The sequence below is a fragment of the Buceros rhinoceros genome, unplaced genomic scaffold (genome assembly GCF_000710305.1).
Source record: "Buceros rhinoceros silvestris isolate BGI_N320 unplaced genomic scaffold, ASM71030v1 scaffold2111, whole genome shotgun sequence".
Classification (NCBI taxonomy): Eukaryota; Metazoa; Chordata; class Aves; order Bucerotiformes; family Bucerotidae; genus Buceros; species Buceros rhinoceros.
This window is the reverse complement of record NW_010394626.1, coordinates 32727-55363: the sequence shown is the minus strand read 5'-3', so window position 1 is coordinate 55363 and position 22637 is coordinate 32727. Positions and strand designations below refer to the sequence as shown.

The 22637-nt window shown below is 44.6% G+C and overlaps 1 protein-coding gene across 1 annotated transcript in view; it reads left to right on the top strand.

Moving 5' to 3' along the window:
• The first annotated feature begins 11074 nt into the window (after positions 1-11074).
• Positions 11075-22637, top strand: part of GUCY2F (guanylate cyclase 2F, retinal) — a 41056-nt gene continuing 29493 nt past the window's right edge. Inside the window, exons 1-4 of the mRNA XM_010145269.1 lie at positions 11075-11813; positions 14256-14557; positions 16682-17036; positions 21514-21598. Coding sequence (XP_010143571.1) covers positions 11075-11813; positions 14256-14557; positions 16682-17036; positions 21514-21598 — 1481 coding nt within the window. The remainder of the gene's footprint in view (positions 11814-14255; positions 14558-16681; positions 17037-21513; positions 21599-22637) is intronic.

The window sequence follows — 22637 nt, the reverse complement described above, 5'->3', positions numbered from 1 at the left end:
CCTGTTTGCTGGAGGAACGAGCTGCGTGTTTTTCAGGCATTACGCTTCATTAAGTGTTTTTATAGCATTACTTTGCAGCTGCAGGGTGCGGGAAGCAGCAGGGCTGCAGCTCTGACTTGCTCATTAGCACCAGGACTCTTGACACACATGGCTCAATGAGACCCAGCGATCATCTGAGCAGGAAAAAAGTCAGAATAACATAAAATCAGGAGTGGTTGTAAGTCTGGCACTTGGGGAGTCCTCTGAACTGTCTGTCATCCTCAGACGTTCACCACAAGGGAACCTTAATTAAAATGAGGCGTTGAGTCATGCCACTCCTCTCTCCAGAGCAGCTTAATTGGAGAAACAAACTGTGCTGAATGGCTTAGTGGAACGACCAAGGCTCTTTTGGAGATGTGGCCCCTGGATATGAAAAGAAAGGCTGAGGTCAGTGAAATATATTTTACCAGCACTGATTCCAGCTTGCTCTAAGGATCAAAATCCTGCTGGTGACAGTTTAGCCCAAATGATGAATTAGCAAATCACACGTGCACTCAGTAGCATATGTGGCTGGGAGAATAGAAACCCCCTCCCTTGTTGTGCTTTCCTGTTTTGCTTGCAAGTGCTTGTGTCCTGCACAAATCTCTTTCCTGGAAAAAAAAAACCACCAACCCTCTGACAGACTAGATGCTGATGCATCGTGTCTGATTTGCAAACAGCTGACTTTGGTGGGATTTGGGCATGAGTGGGGGATTAGAGGGCAGCCCAGAGACTAGGCTACCCCCGCTGGGTTGCTTTTCGGCCCAACCAGTTGGAAAAGTGTGCAGTCTACCAACGAGGGAGCGCTCTCTCGTGGGCTACACGGGGCAGCAGCAAAGCATGTGTCAGCTATGTTGGCTCAGAGGTGATTAATAAGGAAAATAAAGGCGGTGGAAGAAAGACATGACATAAGCCAGCACAGCAGTGAAGTGCAACCAGATGTCGTGTTGTTTTGATCTTCTCCTTGAAGAATCAAGGAAGAGGGAAGACAAATAAGCCGCCCAGTGTCAGAGCCACTTTTGGCACCTGGTGTGCTGCTTGAGGCCAGCTAAGATGAAAGGGAAGCTTCAATGTGTTACATGTCCCTGGATGGGGGTTGTGAACTGCAGAAGCACGTAGGACAGCTTGCTGCAAGGCATAGACGCACTGGATTTGCTGTATCTTCCCCCATGCCAGGGCTTTGGTAAAGCAGCCAGCACCTGAGGATGGCAGCAGGACCAGGAAATTTCATGTGGGTGTTCTTCCGCCCGTGGTGGTAAGAAGGTGGTAAACATGAGGAAGAAAAATTGCAGAAGATGGATGGGAAACAGACCCTGTTAATTGGTACATGATGGTTTGCTCATATCTCCCCTCTTAAAGTCTTGCAACCACATTTCCTGTCTTTGCTGTGTGGGTGAAATGGTCTTATAAAAAACCTGTTACAAAGCAGGAAACCCTGAAAACAGTTGTCCCACCTCCTGGAGTACCCTCCACCTCTTTGGACCTGCCTTAGTATACCATGAAGAACATGTAAGCTACTCTGCTTACAGCACATCCATGTACCCATCTCTGTTGCATTTTGTGGCACAGGAGCTTTCAGAAAATAGAATAGCCACCAGAAAACCCCAGGATGACACCTGGGGCCTTTTCCAACCCAGCTCCAATACATGGAGCTGAGCTAATGTATGAAATGTTGATTATTACGGTTATGAATATCCTTATGTATTTTACTGTATTGAGGTTCCTCCTGGTCCAGAAGAAATCCTCCTTGGCCTTTGCCCTCAAAGGATAATCCTGAGAGCTTGGGATAGGACCAGAATCAGTGTTTGATACTGCTGTGGATGAGCATCCTCACTCCATCGGCCGAATACCTGAGGGCATATTGAGACTACCCCTTGAGATCCTCCCTGCCAGTCACCCAGATATGAAATCTTTTGGCAGATCCTCATCTGAAGAGTCTAGTGCTGAGGAAAAAACAGCATAAATTGCTCAATATGGAGTAAAACATAGCTTGCACATATGTTTGTGGTCTTAGGGAAGAAGCAGAAGTGACAGCTCGTTGCAGCACCTGCTGCATTATCTATTCATTATTTCAGTCACTCACTGGCTGATCCAGAGACAGGCTTGGAAGAGGTCCGTGCTCTTTAAAACAGAGGGAAAGGTAATCCAGGCTCCAGTGTCTTATTGTATAAAAGTACAGGGTCTGCTTTAGAGGCAGCTGCAGGAAGTGATAGAAGGGAGGCAAAGACTGTGTCCCTTTTTCACAACATGAAGCCAGTAGTGCTAGTAGGAAATGGACAGCTGCCCTCCCCGTTGCCTTGCCCCTACTAAATCCATCTGATGAGTCAACCCTAGAACCTGGGGAAGTGCCTTCTCACCAGACCTCTATGTTCCACCCACCTTTGAGCACTGCAATCCTCACAGAGTCTCTCAGACATCAAATTGAAAGGTCAAATGAGAACTGGCCAGACCAGGGTTGGAGTCTGGGCTCAGATCAGCTGTGGGACTTCTAAGTTTGCAATGGTGAGTGAAGCCCAGTGAAGCTGGAACCATGGAAAGTCAGATCCATCCCTTTAGAGCCCAGGACCATTTATAAAACGGCTTTCCTACACCACCTCTGATAAAACTCCCTGTGTCTCTCTCCATCAATCCCTGCAGACAGTCATGCAGCCTGGCCTGGCCACAGGCAAGCTGGGTGGTTCCTAGGGCAGCAGATTAGCTGCTTCCCCAGACATGGGTGTTGCTCTTGCGTTTTTCTCTCATGGCTCTGAGCATCCAAGATTTCCATCTGGCTCGCAAAGCTCTCAGCAATGACTACATGTACCTCATGCCTGCTACCCATCCACAGCAGCTGTGGGGATAACAAAGCAAGTCACAGTCAGCCTAAGAGGCTTATCATTATCGGCTTAGGAGATGTAGGTCTTCAGGGAATTTTAATCAGCAGAGACACTTTCACACCCAAAAAGACAAAGATATTATCAATTCCCTTAAATGAGTACCAGAAGTGCTGAGCTGCAGCTCTTGGGGCTCTTCCTCTGTTCATCCTGGCTGAAATAAATTGCTCCATGAACCGCAGCAATGCCACACTGACCCCCAACTACTGCTAATGCTCTGGCTCTCTGGCCACAGATGTACTTTGAAAATTAAATTTCTCTGAAGGATTTCCTTTTCCATAAGGAGGATGCTGTTTATTTCTCTCACTGCTCTGGAAGAACCTTCCTGATGGCCACCCTGGAAAGCAGTACCAGGACACAGCAGGCTGATGCTATTTAAAAATGCCCGACTGTCTTCTGGGTCAGTGCTTACTGTCAGTGGTAGTTTTGACCTGTTTTTTCTCTCCTTGTCTCTGAGGACATGCTGCACTTGCCCTGCCATAGTGTACCACGCTGTGCAGCAACAGATAATGGGGACTTAGCGAGGTGTTAGCCTGGATGTGCTTGTTTCAGATGAAGGCATTAATATTTGGGAGCTTGTTTGGGACTCCTGCAGACTCTGGGTTTGAAATATGGTGATGTTTACACTGGGGTTTATCCTTTGTCTTGCTTCTGCCAATGACATAATTCCTAAAAAAAAAAAAAAAATTACGTGGTTGGCATGAAGATAGATATGAACAATTGATTATTTTATTTTTCTCCTCCTTCTGTGGTTAGTTGCATTTCAGGTATTGTTGGTTATTTGATGGCTGGGTGACAGGACTGATTGTTTCTACGCCCCCCCAGGAGGCAGAGAAAAAATGACTCTTGGGGTGTTTTGCTCTATTATGTCTGTTCTTAGCTTTACTGAAGAGTTAAAGCATGTGTTTAACAGATGAGTCACTCTAGCTGGGTTAAATGAGTTTGAGCAGCACTGCAAAATAACCATCTGCAACAGGCCCTGGGGTTCAAGTGTCCCTTGGAAGTAGCCATCTTAAGGGTGTGTTTATGAATGACAATTAAAGGGCACTAAAAAGTAGGTGTGCTCTGAAACTGGGTGCATTGACCATCGTTAATTTCTGTACAGGCTCTGGAAAGGAAGTGAAATCAAAATACTTCCTTTTAAGCCCTCAGAAGGGCTTTAAATACAGATTTAAAAAGTGCCAGTAGTAATTCCTACAGCTTAACTTTTCTGCCAGTCTGAAATAGTTAATCCCCAGTACATTGAGCAGACACTTGGCCAACCCTGTGAGCACAGAGTAGTGGGAAGGCTTGGGCAGACCACGGGCTCTCCTTGGGAGAGGACTTTGCAGGGAGTTCACAGAGCCAGACTGCAGCCAGGTGGTGACTCTCCTGCCATGCTGCAATGCAAAACAGCTGCCAGACATTGCCAGAACAGCCCAGAGGATATATCGACATATATATAACTGAATATGTGTATATGTATGTATATATACGTAACTGAACCAGGAGAGATGAAGCTATCAGGTTGCTGGAGACTGCTGCCTGCTTAGACATTCCACCTACCCAGGAAAGTTGATACCTAACTCATGCTCCATATTCATTAATTAGTTAAGTTACTTATTTATTTATTTTCTGTATCTCCCCATTATGGATGAAGCGGTGTTAGAAAATGGGGTATAAGAAATTATGGCATATACTGCTGGTGTATGAGAGCTCTGTGTGGCGGCAGAAGAGCTCTTATGTAGTAGTCATTGGGTGTTGGGGAGCCCAGATGCTGTCAGAGAAGTGATTTAGGGCTGCATGGATGTGCAGCTTGGAGCCTGGTGTTGTTTCATTCTCTGCTCCTTTATGATCTTCTGTGTGACACCTGGCAGGTCATACAGAGACCTTGTCTTAAAAATGCTGGCCTGAGTGCTACATGGTGGAAGTCTACAGTTATAACATAGGGAACATACTGCTTGGGCCCTATTCATCCCTCACTAAAAATATCATAAAGCTTTAGGTCCAGTACACACATTTCCTGTGGAGCTTAGGATAGATAGCTGAATTTCATGAGTCACAGTTTCTAAACCTTTCAATGATGTTAATGATGATGTTCTACCACCTCATATTGGCTGGATGTTTGGGTAGCCCCATAACAAGGGACAAATGTATGTATTGTTCTAGGTAAGGTGAGAGCTGGAGGAAGATACACCACCAGCACTGTATGGCCTGTGCTGTATGTCAGTCTCTCATCAAACATTTGAAAGCTCAGATGTTTAGATAAGGTTATAAAACTGGCTATTTTCTTCAAGTTGCCAAAGATGCCAGAGGCAAGAAGAGATCTATTGAGACAGAAGGTGTTCTGGGATTATTTCCTCCAAGGGGTTTGTAAACCCTTGGTGTAAAGGAAATGAAACTCAGTGTCATGTTCAAGCTTATTTTAAATGTCATTTATCAGGTCTGGCAGGATCTGCTGAATGCTCCAATGAGGTTATGTGGCTGTGGGAAAGTTTGTGACATAGCATAGGGTAAGCCATCATGCAAAATGTCAGCCAGCCATTCATGAGCCCACTGATACATTCAAAAGTCTTGTTACCATTCATGGTGAACAGGCTTGGCCAGAACCCATCATTCTTTGTCTGCCAGAAGATTTAGTGTGATATTTTTGGTTTGGGGTTTTTTTGGTTTTTTTTTTGGTCAAACTGTGGTGAAGAGGTTTATTTTATAAATATCCAAGGAACTGCAAGCTCTCTGAACTCTCCAAGTGATGGGTGGGCTTGCTGTTCCCCTCAAGTTTTCTGTTAAAGGCATCAATGAAGTGGCCATTGTCGCTGAGCAGCATCTCAGAGGCTGCCTTACAGGCTTCTCCTTGAGGGCCAGGCTTGCAAAGCTTACATGAAACATTCATCTGCTTTTAGCTCCCTGCCCATGAGGCAGAACTGCTTAATATCTTTATTCCCAGATAAGACACCCAGCAATTTCTAAAGCCTCCAGACATAGATCCAGACACATCTGAAGTTTTGTTGAACCTGACATATTTCAAGAAAAGTATTTTAGACACGGTGGGCATGTGCTTTTTCAGTGAACACCACATGAGACATTCCATCTCCTCCAGTATCTGGCTTTAACTTGCTTATTAAAAGTCCAGCCTCACTAAGCCTCATAAGAAAATGATGAGCAGTAGCCACTCCTTGGGTTGAATCATAGCTGGATTCTAAGAGGTTTGGAAATGTTCCCTGGAAGAGGAGCTTTTCTCTTTGTAATGCTACATAATGAGCTTCTGGAGATGAAGCTGTCAAATTAAGCACTCAGGTTTTGATGCCTAAATAAATATATGTATAAATATGTCATCCAGTGTTATGAGACTGTTTCTTGCCAGATCTGACTATCCAAACTACCTGCAACATCATCTATTCCGCTAATGCCAGTGCCAGAGACTTCACATCTCACGGACTGCAACATCAGCTTCCAAGAAAATCTCATAAATCTAGCCATTTGGGGAAAGAAGTGGACACAAACTTCATGCTACAGGACTCTTCAAGGTCACATATAGCTGCTCTGATGGAAACCAGATAATCTGGAGAAAAAAGAATTCCACATGCTGGACTGTAGCTTGAAAACAGGATAATATGGCACAGCAGGACACTAACTCCCCCCCCGCCAAAAACCAGCACCTCCAAAACCATAGGACATCAAACCCTTCCTGTGCTGCATGGCCAAGAAACTGTTGTCAGATTGAGATGACATCAAGCGTACTCAAAGTCGTGGAAAGGACAAAATGACGAGGAACTTGTAATGAACTGAAGGATGGAGGTTAACTAATGCCAGGCAGGGAGGCTAGAGCAATAATAAATCTTGTCAGTATGACTTTACATAATTTTCATGATCAAGTCACAAGTTTGGCATGTAAAGTCAAGTAGCGGTGTTGTGTTCTTAATCATCTACATGTTGTCATCCTACTGAAAGGTGATACTGAGGGAGAAAATTAGTGCTATGTGTGTCCACGTTGTAAGGAAATAAAAAACTATTAATTGATATTTTGAAATAAAATATTAGATGAGGATGCCTCCTTTGGTAGAGTTTTCTAGTGAAGTCTCTGTGATCTCATTTTTCCAGTGCTGTTCAAAAACTGTATCACATTATCTGGAGGAAACAGAAAAATCATTATTCATAAAACTTGCAGATCGGTCTGGACTTCTCATTAAATGGACACGGTTGAAAAGTATCCACCAAACTAAAACCAGGCGGGCTTGTATACATCTGGGAACAAAAATTTCATACCACATGTCCAAGGCAGAGGTTTGCATTAAGGAAAGTTGAGATGGGCTTGAAAACAGCTATAGAATTAAAGTCGAGAAAAACCAAATAGGTGACAAAACCTGCCATCACCTCCATATTCAGCATTAAGGAGTGAGGCTTGCTAATAGATGCTGGTTTTAATTTACCAAAGAGAAGGAAAATTAAAAATTAATTTCCAAACAGCATTGGAAGGATGAAATCCTTAAAGCATTCTCTGTGGCAAAAGCCTTTAGGAGCTGTTTATTTCGCCCGGAGGATGACTAGGGTGTGAGCTAATTATGGTGTCTACAGGGAGGTGGTATTTGTTGTGCTTCCTGGTTTTTTGTTTCTCAGGCAAAGGCGGGGTGAGAGCCGGTTGCAGGAAGCTGAAGCCAGACACACTAGACATTAAGTGGATATTTTTTACGTTGAGGGTAATTAACAGTTGGAATAATAGACGTGGGAACCTGCTAGATCCTCCAAGGCTGAAGCTTTTAATTAAGGCTCTGAGGATGTGAGGAAAAGCGAGCGTTGCCATGCTGCTCTGCCTCGATTTTCTCTACGATCAGCGGAGATACGAGCCTTTTCTGCAGGGAGGGTCGGAACAGGAGCCAAGCCTTTCCCTGGGCTCTCTCTGCTGGCTGTAGAGGGTTTCCAGAGAAATCAGCTTTATCCTCTGTTATAATTCATTACAAAACCATGTTATTTCCAGGAGCCTTGAAGAGCTCAGAGCCACAGCAGCTCCTGGAAGGCTGTTTGGCCAGGCTGATGTGGGAGGTCAGAGCACCCTCTTCTGCTCTGAAAATTTAAAGCAAAGCAATATAGCTGTGGCTCAGCCTTCTCAAGGGGAACTCTGCGGCTGTGTGAACAAATGCCCGTGTCTCTCGCTCACTTTGGCAAGTGCAGAAGAGCATTGGGAATCGATCTGCCAGTGTGCAAATAGCACAGCGTTACACAGCCGTCTTTGCTCTGTGATGTGGTTGTGGCACTAATGACGAGCTTACGAGGTGAGGAAAAAACAAGGTTTGGAGGCATACGTGAGATTTTAAACTTTACTGTTAATTCCAGCCAGATGAATTACCCTAATATCATTTTTTTTTGCCTCTGCTGCATTATTTATCTTACTTGTTTATTACTGAGGCAAATCATGTAATGCCAGGACCTGAGCTTGTTTTGCAAAGGTAGGAGTGTTATCCCCAGTCCTGGGTAACCCAAGCATGGCACAGACGTGGCAGAGCTATTTGGGACAACCAGCTTTTCACTTGATTGCAAGGGGATCTTTTCTTTCACTGGCAAAGAAGATGCAGAATAAAAGGGAGAAGGTGATAACGGTTTCGACCCACTTGGCTATGGAAAAATATTAACAGTTAAGGGTTAATCACACTAAAAAATGGCCATCTAAGTTGATTATTTTTTCATTGTTGAGTGCCAGACCCATTTATTTTTTCAACACCGGAGATTTTAATGCCATAAAAATCCCCTAAAAGTGAGTCACTGGAGTTTTGCAGCTGCTCCAGCAGACTTTGAGCCTGCTGACTCTGTGCAGAATTAAACTGTGCAGCACTGTTGTTGATGATACTGAAAGAAAAGAGATAGCAGTGAGCATGTGATACATGGATAGACATGTAGATATAGATCTAGATTTAAATTCAGTTCAGAAGAAGTAGAGCTCCTAGCTGCAAAAACTTTATTTAATTCCACGCTTTGATTAAAACCTAGTGTCAAACTCTAATGCGCTGGTAGCATACAAAGCAGTGCTGTGAGTTCAGGCTTGACTTTAGTGTGTCTTTTAGGCGTTTTCCAAATGCAAAGCTATTTGGTGATTCCTGATAACTATCTTGAGCTGTACCAGTCTTCGACGAAGCACGTGTCCAGGAACATTCCCAGATCTGAGTTGTGCAAGGAAATGAATGAATGGGAGGAAATGAATAAAGTTAATGGAGAGAGCTGCTCTCCCCACTGCATCTGACAGGTTTTGTGGCTTCCCTCAATCAGTACTCATTAAGAACTGCTCCTGAACACTCACCAATGAGATGTAATTTACATGATGTATTTGAAGTTAATACTGCTGAAAGGTTAAATTAGAAATTATTCCCTCTAGACCACAAGCACTGGTCCTGTGACCTCAGTTCAATTACTGGAAAAGGCTTTATAGCTAGGACAGGCGTGGAGACATTCCAGGTCTTTCCAGGATGACAGTTTTATGGCAATGTCTAATGGGGAAGGATCGTGTCTGGATGTGTGGGAAAGGCTTATCGGAGGGCTCAGCTCTAGGGAGATACCTAGAGAACCCAGGGAAATAACCAAGGAGACTTTGACGCACATGTAAAAAGCTCTGAGTCATGATGGGTACAAGGAGTAAATAGGGAAAAGGGGAATACAATACATTAGCAGGATGGCAAAATATTCTGCTTACCCCAAGTCTGAAATAGCTGTTGTTTCTGCTGCTTACGAGGCAGAAGAGGAGCTCTCCTGCTGCAGTGCAGAGAGACTTAAGCAGCTGTTCTGCAGGGGCAGATCCCAGGACCTAAATCCTGCTAATCCAAGGGCAGAGCTTTAAGATGCCAACCCTATGATCTCTAAGGTAGATACGAGTAAGTCTCTGTACTGACTCCGTTCAGAGTGAGGCACTCTTGGAGCTCTCAAGAGCTTCATTGAGGAGCTAAGGGCTTGGGACAATGTACCCCAAGTCATGAAACCCTGGAGGAGAGGCATGGCCCTCACCAACAAGGACATAGGAAGCTTTTGACACGGCGTGGAGGGGTCCAGAGCACCCACCCAGTTGGAGAGGCCCATTCAAACAAGATGTTGAAGGAGGTGGGCACCAAGGTGGCTGCAGGGAAGGCTGACCATGCATCGCCTGTCCTTGAGGAGGGCCTCATGTCTGAAGAGAGCAGCTGTCACTGGTGAGAAGCTGTTCTGCTGGTGGGTGGCTCCTCCTGGAGGTCTCTCCCCATTAGGCTAGTGGACTTGTGGGTGTGCTTGCAGCACATGCTGCATTGCGGTCCTCTGCATTCCACGTCTCGGTGGCTGAGGATCCAGGATAAAAATACTCCTCCAGTAATGAACAGGTAAGCTGGTGTAAGGGGTCTTCTATTTTTAGAGCTCAAACCTGCTCGAATCAGCAAATTTTCTAAGCTACAGGGTGACACTACGGGTGTGGAGACACTGTTGTGGGTTTGTAATTTCTGTGCCTGGCTGTCAAGGGTAAGGGTGTTACTCCCCAAAAACCTACGGCTCCTAGTCTTTAACCAAGAATATTTTAACCCAAGAGTGAACACAAAATTTTTGTCCTGGCAGTTATTTAACAGTTTTTATCTAAATTCAAATCATAATCCTCCTTTTCCCTCATTTTGTGGTACCTGTTCATCCACCTTTCATTTTGCCAGGTTTCAGAGACACTACCATGAGTTGTCCTTGAAAAACCTTTTCAGGGAGTTTTAAAATCATATCTAGAATATGTGTATATAGGTCTGTGTATGTTTATGTTGGTATGGGCTCTGGTTCATATTCAAAACTCGCTGAGGATTTTGGATTGGCAGAATTTGCTGGCTCAGTGCATTTCACCTTTTTATTTACTTACGTGCCTGTTTGTCTGTGTGATTTGGGAGTTATCCTTCCGAAGAACCAAACCCATAGTGTATCGTGGGTCGTGTTTACAGCTGCAGACAAAGCAGAATCACTCTTCACTGCCTGCTTTCAGAACATATCAAAGCATTTTAAATGTGGTGCGTGCCCACATGTCTGTGCAGGGTTTTGGCACCTCGTAGACTTGAACCTTGAGAACTGTTGTGTAATTCGGGCCGACTCAGCTGTACCTACACGCACTGAACAAATACGTATTCAGGAAGGCAAATGTAATCTACTTTTCTTCCAGCAGCTGGTAATGCACTACCTGGCTTCCCGAATTGCTTGGCGCAGATCTACCCACCTGTAAAACAATGTCGTTTCTTCTCCTGCGTCCTAACAGCTTGTTCTGGGTGCTGTCAAGGCACGTTACATTGCATCGGTTCAATCCTGGAAATTCATTCAAGGCATTTTTTCAGACTCTCTGGTGGCTGCTGTTGGGAATAATTCTACTTTGTTCTCCAGCACTTTGTTCAGTGTTTAAAATCGGACTGCTCGGGCCCTGGAACTGTGACCCTTTCTTTTCCAAAGCCTTTCCCCATGTGGCTGCTAGGTTAGCAGTACAACGAATAAGCAAAGATCCTTCATTAGATCTTGGTCACAGGCTGGATTACATGGTCCTGCAAGAAGAATGTAAGACATCAAGAGCTCTGGTTAGATTCATTGACTTTGGAAAGCTTCCCTCAGCTTTCATAGGCCCTCTGAACCCCGGCTTCTGTGAGGTGGCTACTCTTTTAGGGGAAAACTGGAATAAAGCCATCTTCTCGTGGATGTGCATCAATTATAAACTGGATTCTGCCTTCCACCACCCTACATTTGCAAGGACCCTGCCCTCTCCAACCCGAGTATTATTTACAATAATGAAATATTTTAACTGGGCTCATGTTGGCATCATTGCTTCCGATGAGGATATTTGGATGGACACAGCGAACACTTTAGCAGGGGCACTCAGGAGCCAGGGGCTTCCTGTAGGCATCATTACATCCATGCGTAAAGGAGAGAAAGGCATTGAAGATACCTGGAATGAGATTAAAGAAGTTGACGGCATTAGAAGTAAGTGCTTTGAGTCTCTTCTTTTTTTAAAAAATTTATTTTCTCCAGGGTAGGACTGCATTGTTATCCAATAGTCATAGCTTAGAGAATGAAATTTTGAAGTCATTTAAGTCAAACAGAATTTTGTCTCTGATCCTAATGCAGCCAGGACTTCACATTAAAGAATGCTGGGCATTTTGTATGTGACAGAGTGATAGAGATAGGGCAAAACAGTCTTCTACAGCATGAAAGATTGGGTCCAGCTTGTCTGAAAAAAAACCAAAATCATTTAGTAACCAGGTACCTGTGCTTAACCCTGTCAAATGTAAAGAGGGTTTTATAGGAAGAGTTTATATTTATGATGTTTTGGATTATCAAAATTCTCTTGCTTTGGTGCTGTGTCCTTTCTACCTGTGTTTGGTGAAGGTATCAGAAGTGAAATCCTATGTTATACAACACATACTAAAACAATGAAAGGGCCATTGCTGATGTACAGCATAGACTAAGGAATGAACTTTCAGGAAAATGTGGGGAAAAAAGGCATGTTTTTCTGGTCTGGAGTGTTGTTGGGAAGTCTGTGATGGAGCTCTGATCGTGGATGTACCTTTGCAGTCAGCACTGTGAATCTAAATGAGGATGCATTTTAAATAAGACTTTGACATTTATGCCAAAGACTAACAAGGGTAGCAAAGTGCTGCCTAACTTGGATTTTTATCAGTGTTCAAATCTAGACTTGAGACCAAATCCATCTTGGGTGGGTTCATCTCATCTCTATCACAGATCTCCATGTGAACTAAAGATGATGAGTTCCTTTCATCATCAATGGAGAAAACCAATCCCTCTTCAGACATGAATAATCTGACTAGCCTAAGCTCTCTGCTATAGTGGGCAGTGAATCACTGCCTAGAAGTACCAATTTCTGTCCTGTAATTCAGCAGCCTGAAAATCATGTTGTTCACTTCAGCTTCTACTTTGCCAACAATGCTTTTTCTCCTGAGACTGCTGCTACTCTAGTGATCCTGCTTTAGTAGCAGGCAAATCTCCTTGGCAACTTCTCTTCCCACCATTGCCCTTCTTTGCTCCTCTCATTGTCCAAGTTTTGAAATGCTGTCTTTGATGAAAAATCAGGAGTGCCTCCTTCCATGAAGGGCTAGGGAGCACTGTTGAAAGTCTGCTAAGCAGATACACCTGTATTATATACATCTCCTCACCAGACATGGAGAGCCTGACCCCATGGAATTTTGCAGGCAAGGACACAGATTCTGGGATGGCCAAGCACGGACCAGATGTTGAAACACAACACAGAGCTCAACCTGTAATCTGTATATATGGTGACAGGGTAAATGGGTGGAGCCTGGGCACTGCTAACAGCTTTGTGGTGCCTGTCAGCTCAGGGCACACAATGGGAAAGCTCATGTCTCTCAGTCATTGACAAGAATAACCATGGCTCGCGCCTTATTTTTGTCAATATTTCTCTCTACTATGAGGTTCAACCAGGCTAAGTGCTGAGTCCTGCACTTGGGCCACAACAATGCCCTGCAACACTCCAGACTGCGGGAAGAGCAGCTGGAAACTTCCTGGTGGAAAAGGTCTGGGGGGTGTTGGTGGACAGCAGCTGAAGAGGAGCCAGCAGTGTGCCCAGTGGCCAAGAAGGCCAACAGCATCCTGGCTTGTATCTGCACTGGTGCGGCCAGCAAGACCAGGGCAGGGATCATTCCCTTATGCTGGGCACTGGTGAGGCCACACCTCTAATCCTGAATTCAGTTTTGGGCCCCTCATTACAAGAAGAACATTGAGGGGCTGGAGCAGGGCAACAAAGCTGGTGAAGAGTTTAAAGAACAAGTTCTATGAGGAGCATCTGAAGAAACTGGCTTTGTTAGCCTGGAGAAAAGAAAACTCAGGGATGACCTCATCACCCTCTACAACTCCCTGACAGGAAGTTTTAGCAAGGTGGGGGTTGGTCTTTTTTCCCATGTGACTAGAGGAAATCGCCTCAGATTGTGCCAGGGGAGGTTTAGGTTGGACATTAGGAAAAAATTCTTTACAGGGAGGGTTGTCAAGTATTGGAACAGCATGCCCAGGTTGGTGGTGGAGTCCCCATCCCTGGAAATGTTTAAAAGACGTGTAGATGCGGTGCTGAGGGACATGGTTTAGGGACCCTTGCAGTGCAGGGTGAACGGTTGGACCTGATGATCTTAAAGGTCTCTTCCAACCAAAATTAATCTATGATTCAGTGATCCTGTGAGCGAGTAATTCTCACGGCCTCCTTTGGTAGATATTGCAGACCTCCAGAGGTTAAACAAAATTGATCCAGCTTCCTCAGCACACCACATTAATGGGGGACCATTAGAGTCTGACTTGATACAGCAGTTCAGACACCTCTTGTATAGGGGAAGTGGGAACTATTTTGTGTTGAAAACCCCAGATTGATTAACCCCCCTGTCTATGATCTTTGTATTTCAGTTATACTCCTGTGCATGCGTTCTGTGCTCATTGGAGGGGAGGAACAGGCCACCTTGCTCACAAAAGCTCTGGAAATGGGACTAGCAGATGGAAGATACGTCTTTGTTCCATACGACACTTTACTGTATAGTCTTCCTTACCAAAACAAGTCATTCGACATGTTTGGTAATGACAGCAAGCTCCAGGAAGCGTACGACGCTGTGTTAACTATCACACTGGAGTCTGGAGAAAGAACTTTCTATGATGCATTCAGGGAAGCTAAAGAGAGCGGTGAAATAACCAGGGATTTGGAAGCCACCCAGGTACATATTCTTTCTCTCGGGCTTTTCTGGGACCTGCCATCTAATGTTCTCTACCCAGCCTATTAAATAAAAAAGTCTGTTGCTACCTTGTTATTTTAAAAGAAGAACTGGGGGATCCGTCATAGTGGTGAAGAGATGCAGGGTTCAGCTGAGCTAATCTTCAAATCTCACTACGGTCTTTGAAAAAATTACATGTATTCTTATGGCATGATTTATCAGATCTGCACAGATGTCTCCTTCAGGAGATGATGGTACCTTGAAAGCATTTATTTCTTTCCCTTCACTATAAAGAGAGCCCAGGTTGACTATGTTGAGTGCAGGGTTCTTCATCATAGTTGTCTACCTCTGATCAATGAATCTCACCACAGATGTCAAATTCTATGGCTCCCCACAGCACTTCTCATTTTATCAGGAGTGCATGGCTATAATCTCTCTTCACCTACCAACTGTGAGTGACCATGGCATGGAAGGGAACAGTACAAGGAGAAAAGGCTCTGGTACCCCAGAGAATGAGTTTGCTCTGTCTCTGTTTCATGATTTTTACACCCTGGGAATAAACAACATTCTGACAGAGAGGACCAGTCCTTTGGGCTTGACTTTTCCTACCTGGGTAGGCAGGTGAGCTTCCGATTGTGATCTTCTATTTGTGGAAGATGTTTTTTAGCACAGTGCATTGAGGCAGGTCATGATAAAATGCCAGCTGAACATCAGGCTCAGAGACTTGGCTCTTCATATGATAACACAATTTTACATGTTTTCTAAAATATGTTGAAATTGTGTTTTGGGGAGCAACCATAAGACAAGACAGATATTCAAAGTCACGCATTTATTGACTTCAGCAAGGCTTTTGACACTGCCTCCCATAAAATCTTCATAGGTAAGCTTAGGAATTGTGGCTTAGATGAGCAGACAGTGTGGTGGATTCAGAACTGGCTGAATGGCAGAGCTCAGAGGGTTATGAGCAGTGCTGTGGGGGCTAGTTGGAGGCCTGTAGCTCGTGGTGTACCCCAGGGGTCAGTGCTGGGTCCAGTCCTTTTCAACATGTTCATCAATGACCTGGATGAAAGGATGGAGAGTCCCCTCAGCCAGTTCGCTGAGGGTACAGAACTGGGAGAAGTGACAGACACACTGTCAGGCTGTGATGCCATTCAGTGAGACCTGGACAGGCTGTAGAGTTGGGTGGAGAGGAACTGAATTAAGTTCAAAAAGAACAAGTGCAGGGTCCTCCATCTGGGGAGGAATAACCACCTGCACCAGAACAGGTCAGGGGGTACCTGCTGGAAAGCAGCTCCGGGGAGAAGGACCTGGGACTGCTGGTGGACAACAAGTTACCCACAAGCCAGCGATATGCCCTTGTGGTCAAAAAGGCCAACGGTCTCCTAGAGTGCATTAAAAAAAGTGTGGCCAGAGGTTCTTCTCCCTCTCTGCTCTGCCCTATTGAGGAGACATCTGGAGTCCTATGTCCAGTTCTGGGCTCCCCAGTTCAAGACAGACAAGGAACTACTGGAGAGAGTCTAGTGGAGGGCCACAAAGATGAGGAGGGGGCTGGAGCATCTCTGTGCTAAGGAAAGGCTGAGAGCCCTGGGGCTGTTCAGCTACAGAAGAGCAGCCTGAGAGGGGATCTCTTCAATGCTGATCAGGAGGATGGAGTCAGACTCATCTCAGTGGTGTCCAGTGACAGGACAAGGGGCAATAAGCACAGACTGGAACCTGGGAAGTTCCACCTGAGCATGAGGAAAAACTTTTTTTGCTGTGAGGGTGAGGGAACCCTGGCCCAGGCTGCCCAGGGAGGTTGTGGAGTCTCTTTCTCTGGAGATATCCCAAACCCAGCTGGACTCCATCCTGGGCACCCTGCTCTGGGGGAACCTGCTCTAGTAGAGGGTTTGAACTAAATGATTCCGAGGTCCCTCCCAACTCCTACTGTTCTGTTACTCTGTGATACCGAGTTGATCCAGAGCTACCTTCAATGCAAGATTCTTCAAACCCATTACTCTGTAAGCCTTAATGCTCAAGTGTCTCAGTTCTTGAGTTTACACTTACCCAGGGGGACATCTTTTTATTACAAATATCAAACCAGAGGTTGGCAACAGTATCTCCTGACCTCAATTTGTCCTGTATTTTTAGGTTTCTCCACTCTTTGGAACAATCTATGATGCCATTTACTTCATGGCAATGGCTATAGACAGTGCTCGGAGGAAAGGAGTCAAAGTTTCAGGAGCTAACATAGCTGAGCACACAAAAAACTTCAGTTTCCCTGGATTTAATCACTGGGTAGAGACAGACGACTGTGGGAAGGGGCTGAGCAGCTATGTGATACTGGACACAGATGGCCATGGGAACCAGCTCTTCCCAACACACTTGCTGGACATGTCTTCAGATTCAGTGACGTCCCTGGGCCGGGCTATCCACTTTCCCAGGGGAGGTCCACCCAAGCCAGACTCCAGCTGTTGGTTTGACCCAGATGTTCTCTGCACTGGAGGTAAGAAAGACAAAAAACCAGGATCAAATGGCATTGAGTCCATGCTTCTTATTTATTTCATCTTTTCTTCTGCTCCAGGGGAAAGTACCCTGAAGAGAAAACCCTAAAACTCAAGAGATTCACACAAACGTGACCACTCATAATGCTATTTTTAGTGGGAGTCCTCTACAGAGATCCCACAATTGATCCACAAGTCTCTCTTACTGCTTGTGAGGTCAATAAGGTGGTTGTGTGCTGGAAAGAGTTTTCCAGCTCTAACAGTCAACATCTGCCTATTCTGATAGCAACCAATAGATACTAGAGGCTCCAGCCACCACCATGTCCGTGTCCTTCTGAGGGACAGGGCACTAAGAGGATTTGCACTGAAACCAGCCTAGAAGTCCTGCACAGCAGCAGATGCTCTCACATCTCTCCTGGTTCACCCCAGCTTCTTTACGCAGTTAGCTCTGCAGCTTTAAGGATCATCGGAGCTCACCTCTCCAAGAAAAGATGATAATCATTACTCAAAATAATCTGAGTTACTGTAGACCACAGAGGTGGCAATAGAAGACTTAGGGACAGAAATATCTGTGCTGGTTCCTGGGTTTGTGAAGCTGGGCACGAGTTTTACGTATTATTTTTATTCTGAGGCAATTGTGGTGCAGTTTTGAAGTCCACAGGGAAAAGAAAATCGCAGGGTGGGATATTTAGCCTTCGCTTGACATATTTACTTATAATACTAAACAGTTACTCCTACTGCTCCAGGATATGACTTAGACAAAATTAACCACATTTACAGAATATTTCATTCAGCAGCTGAGAAAAACATTCCCCTTGGCTCAACCATAGATGGATTAAATGTGTCGCTCCACGGAAATTGGAGATAAACTGATCTTACAGCAGCTGGGAAGCTGTAGAAGAGGCAGATACATGTATCTAATTTTGCACTGCTACTAGGAACAGCGGAGCAATTTAGCATCCCAGTGCAGTCTATGGAAAAAACCCACCTATTTTGAGAGACATCAGATTTTACATTCACACCTTTACAAAATCGTGACGCTCTGGGCATTTGTCAGCAAAGCAGCAATCTATTATTATTACTAGGATTTCAGAGACTGAATTTTAGGACTAGAATTAAATCCAAGCCTCAGTCTGGCTTTTGTGTGGAGTTAGGGTTGGAGGTGGGTTGGATGTGAAGCTGCCAGGCTGCTGTGGTTCCTGATCTCAGGTCCACCAGGAGCAGGATTGAGCAGGTGCTCCCGACACACGTACACACTCACACATGCTGCAGACACAACGGGTCATTGACACTCACAGAAGAGAGTAATATGTTTACAGGCATCACTACCCACAACCAGCATTCCCAAGTCATGGACAACACAAATGGCCTGGTCCTGTTCTTATGCACCACTTAATCAGGCTCTGAGCTTGCTGTCTGGTCTCACAATCACACCTCCTGCACACGTATGAATGCATCCTCTGGTAGATGGTCCAAACCTGTAATTCCCCCATGCCAGCTCTCCAACCCTTTGATCTCTGCAGCAGCTGGTCTCCATACTTGTGGTCTCTCATGGGTTGCAGGCTCCAGGACTTTTTATCTTACATGTTGTTTAGGTTGATGTGAAGTCTACAAACATCATATGAGAGTGCACTCATCCAGGAAAAAAACTCAGGAGCAGGCATTAAAAGAAGGTACAACAGATTGTGAGGATGAGGTGCAGGGTTTGGCTAGAAAAATACACAACATGTTTATGTATGACCAGCATCCCCATCCTCTCCATTATCCCATAACGGAGCATCCCCAAACCACCCTCATCCCCACCCTTTTCCCATTTCTGTCCCTTCCTTTAAACAGTAAGAAGTTTTACATACTCCCACAGTCCCCTTAAAGCATCCCCTAATGAGTTGAAGTCCTCTTAAGTATGCTGTTGAGTTTGCTCTTTCCCATGAGCCCATGATAACCTCGCTTTCACTTCTGATTAGTAATAAACTACTGGTTGAGCTTCCTGAAGCCTTTGTATGGTCCTTGCAATGGTCCATCCATCACTGGCATGAGCTCTCTGGACTTTGTTATTGCCTTTGCTATCTCCTGTTCCTTAGGATTTGTTTATCTGGGTGTTTATTTTTTACTTCTCTTGTCCTTTTACTGTCTTCCATTCACCCCAGTGAATGTTGTACTCCAACCAGCTGTCACTCTCAGCTTATCAGATGATGCTTCAGTGAATGAAACCGGATGGACTTTGGATGTTTTCCAGATGTGGAAGAGTCCTCATGTCATGATGTGTAACTGTTCCCCTACTTCAGCAAAGGATGTGATCAGGCAGAGAACTTTTGCTGCTCCTTGGTTTTCTGCACTCCCTTTCAAGTGTCATATTGTCTGAGAGTCCTCATAACTTGTGGGTTATAATATGCAATGGTAATAAGCCAAAGAATTTCTCTCAGGATCTTTCCGAAAGGAGATTGGTTCAGACAGCAACCTCTGGGGACTACCTAAGGAAGCTTAGGAGACTGCAGCAGTGAAAAAGATCCTGATTGAGTACAGAGGAGAGCATTAACAAAATCCACACTATTCCTAGAACATTGTGGTCTGCATTACAGATTTTATCTGAAAATGTTAGAAGGCCATGCAGAAATGTGAGACGGGACTTTCATGCCCCTATACTTCATCACTGGTTTATCAGGAGGAATTGGCTTCTTTATCCAGTGAGAAAACCAACCCATGCTGCTGTGACTAGGCTATTCAAAGCTCATTCACTCTTTAGTAACAAGTTTCCTCACAGGTGACCACAGCCCCAGAGCACCAGGTCTCCTGCAAGTCTGCCTCTAAGCTGATCCACTCCCTGCTTTTCCATGGATTTAGCATTGTGCAAGACCTTTATCGGATGTGTTTTGACTTCACACTCCTACCAGTCCTTCTGGAGGAGGGCACGTCTTTAGCATCTCCTTTAACTCCTAGGGATGAACATGTTAATCTGGGGACCACAACACTCTGACTTTGTCCATGCATGAAAAACAAATCGTGTCGTCCATGCCAGCTTGGTGTGGTCTTGCTCATTTGTGTATTCAAGGTGAGCACCTCCTGGAGAAGGCTGACTGTGTTTTCATTGCACACTGGTAAAGTAAAATCTTGGTCTACATTTACACTGTCTGCAAGGTGGAGAAATGGATATGAAGTATCATTCTACTGTGCCAATTTCTTCTCAGGAGGAGGTTTCTGAGGCCCATTCCAGACTGCAGCATGAAAGCAGGGTGACTTGTTACACAGAATCATAGTATCATAGAATCACAGAATGGTTTGGGTTGGAAGAGATCTTCAAGGATCATCAAGTCCAACCCCCCTGCCATGGGCAGTGACATCTTTTACTAGAGTTGTAGAATAGTTTGGGTTGGAAGGGACCTTTAAAGGTCATCTAGTCCAACCACACTACAGTGAGCAGGGACATCTTCAACTAGATCTGGTTGCTCAAAGCCCCCTCCAACCTGACCTTTAACATTTCCAAGTATGAGAAATCTACAACTTCTGTAGGCAACCTGTGCCAGTGTATGCGTGAGAACAATCAGGGACTGGGGCCCTGAGCTGAATCAGGAAGTAAGTCCAAACCCAGTGGGAAAATTTCAGCTAAAATGCTCTGTCTTTTCCTGAAGAGGACACCAATTTTCTACAACGTCTGCAGCTTTCACTGGGAAGTTCTAGGTTTCAGTGCTTGAAAAAATGCCTGTGATTTAGGTGCAAGTGTAACACAGAGTTATGAACCTTCTATCAAGCCAAGTTTCTCCATGCTTGTTTGTGTTTAAGAATCTCTGAAATTGGACAGAATAAAATAGAAAAAAACAGAAGACAGAAGAGACAGCAAGCAGTTCCCACTGCAATTTATCTCCTCCACTCACGTTGGCTTTCCTTAGCTCTCCAGCAAAGACACTCATAAGTGAAATATCTTGTCTCCAGTACTTTCTGTCTATAGGCCCACTGAAGAAAACATTAACCTTTTCTTTCTTCTTATCTGCTCTTCTCAGCATTAGAAATCTCTAGCAGGGAATGAAAAAATCCCAGATGGGCTGGTGACTCACACTGGCCATCAGTGTGGTACCACATAATAAGGACTTTTTAGAGTTTCATTTCCTGGACAGAAGACGGTCAAGTGTTCAGAAGTTATGAACTCTGCAGAAGCTGCATCTAGAACTTAATAATTCCCTGTGAGTCCAGTCATTATTTACTTGAAGTAAAAATATTTTTCTGCTGATCCAGAGCTCTAAGTCTGGTATAGAAAAAAAGTGCATGGAAATAAATAAGTAAAGTAGTTGCAGCCTCGTGTAAATGAAGTCAGTAAGTATTTATGTATTCACAATTTCACATCATTGCGTAAAAATTGTCCTCTAGCATTCTCCTGGCTGAGTATTTTAAGTTGTAGTCTAATTAACTGCTATTGATATTTTGAACATTACTGCCTGAATCAAAGGGATTTTCTAATTGGCTGATTCTTTTCCCCTCTTCGCACAGGGATTGAGCCTGCAGTCATGATTGTGGGAGTAATGATGGTATTTGCCCTGGTGCTCTGTGCTGTGGGCCTGGCTTCCCTCATCAGGTGAGAGTCTCGCAGTACATATTTGATTTGGTGCCACTTTTAGCTTCTGTGGAAGACTCACACTTTAACCAGCAGTTTGGACCAGGTGAACACAGAGCGGGTTTGACTGTCATCTTTGCCCTCCAGCCACGTATCTTTTCCCTTTATTAAGTGATAGTGGCTTGAGCATTGCAGGCATTGGTTCTGCTGTCTGATGAGGAACATTTTTTACCCTTAAGCCGGTCCAGGTTTGAGAGAACATTGCCGACTGTTGCTGTAAAGTTTAGATGGATGATGACTCTGAAGCGTTAGGAAGACGACAATTACTTTGGAAGTGAAAAGTGTGTCATACAAACCAATGACAGGAATCTGCTTTAAGAACATGGCTGTGGAGACTGAGTGGGCTGCTATGTTAAATGTCTTTTTTCTCATTCCATATCATTATCTCCTGGATTTCTGTCTCTAATATTATCCTGTTTCCTATGAAGCACCTAGGTTGACCCTTGTTACTTTTTCTGCATAATAAAGAGAGAGAGAATATCTCTGGAGAGGATTCAGAGCAGCTAATCAGGATACCTTGTTATTACCATGCTGATTGACTCTCTGTTTTGAACTGGAGTCCAGCTCTGTTGTCATTCATTTTGCATATATGTTAGTCTGGTCATGGGATCTTTGAAGCAAAAGGAGTAGTCTGCTGGGAAAATGACAGTTTCCAACAACTGCATAGGCCATGCTGGCATCCCAGCTCTGTGTCCAAGGTGGACATGAGGCAGCATGGACTGGGTGACCCAGCAGCTATGGGTTGCTCTTTGGCATAGACACTATGGCCACAACCTCAAGTAATCTACTCCAAAACCAGCCCCTGGAGTAACATGTCTCATTATCAATGTCTACATGGTGCATGACTGAAATTAGAGTGAAATTAGATTGAAATTAGAAGGCTCATTTACTCAGTAGCATTGAGTTCAGCAGATCAGCATTCCTGGATTGTCCCATCCAGCTCTGCCTCTCAAATCATCCCAAGACATGTTTTCTCTCCACTCCTGAATCATCCCTCCTA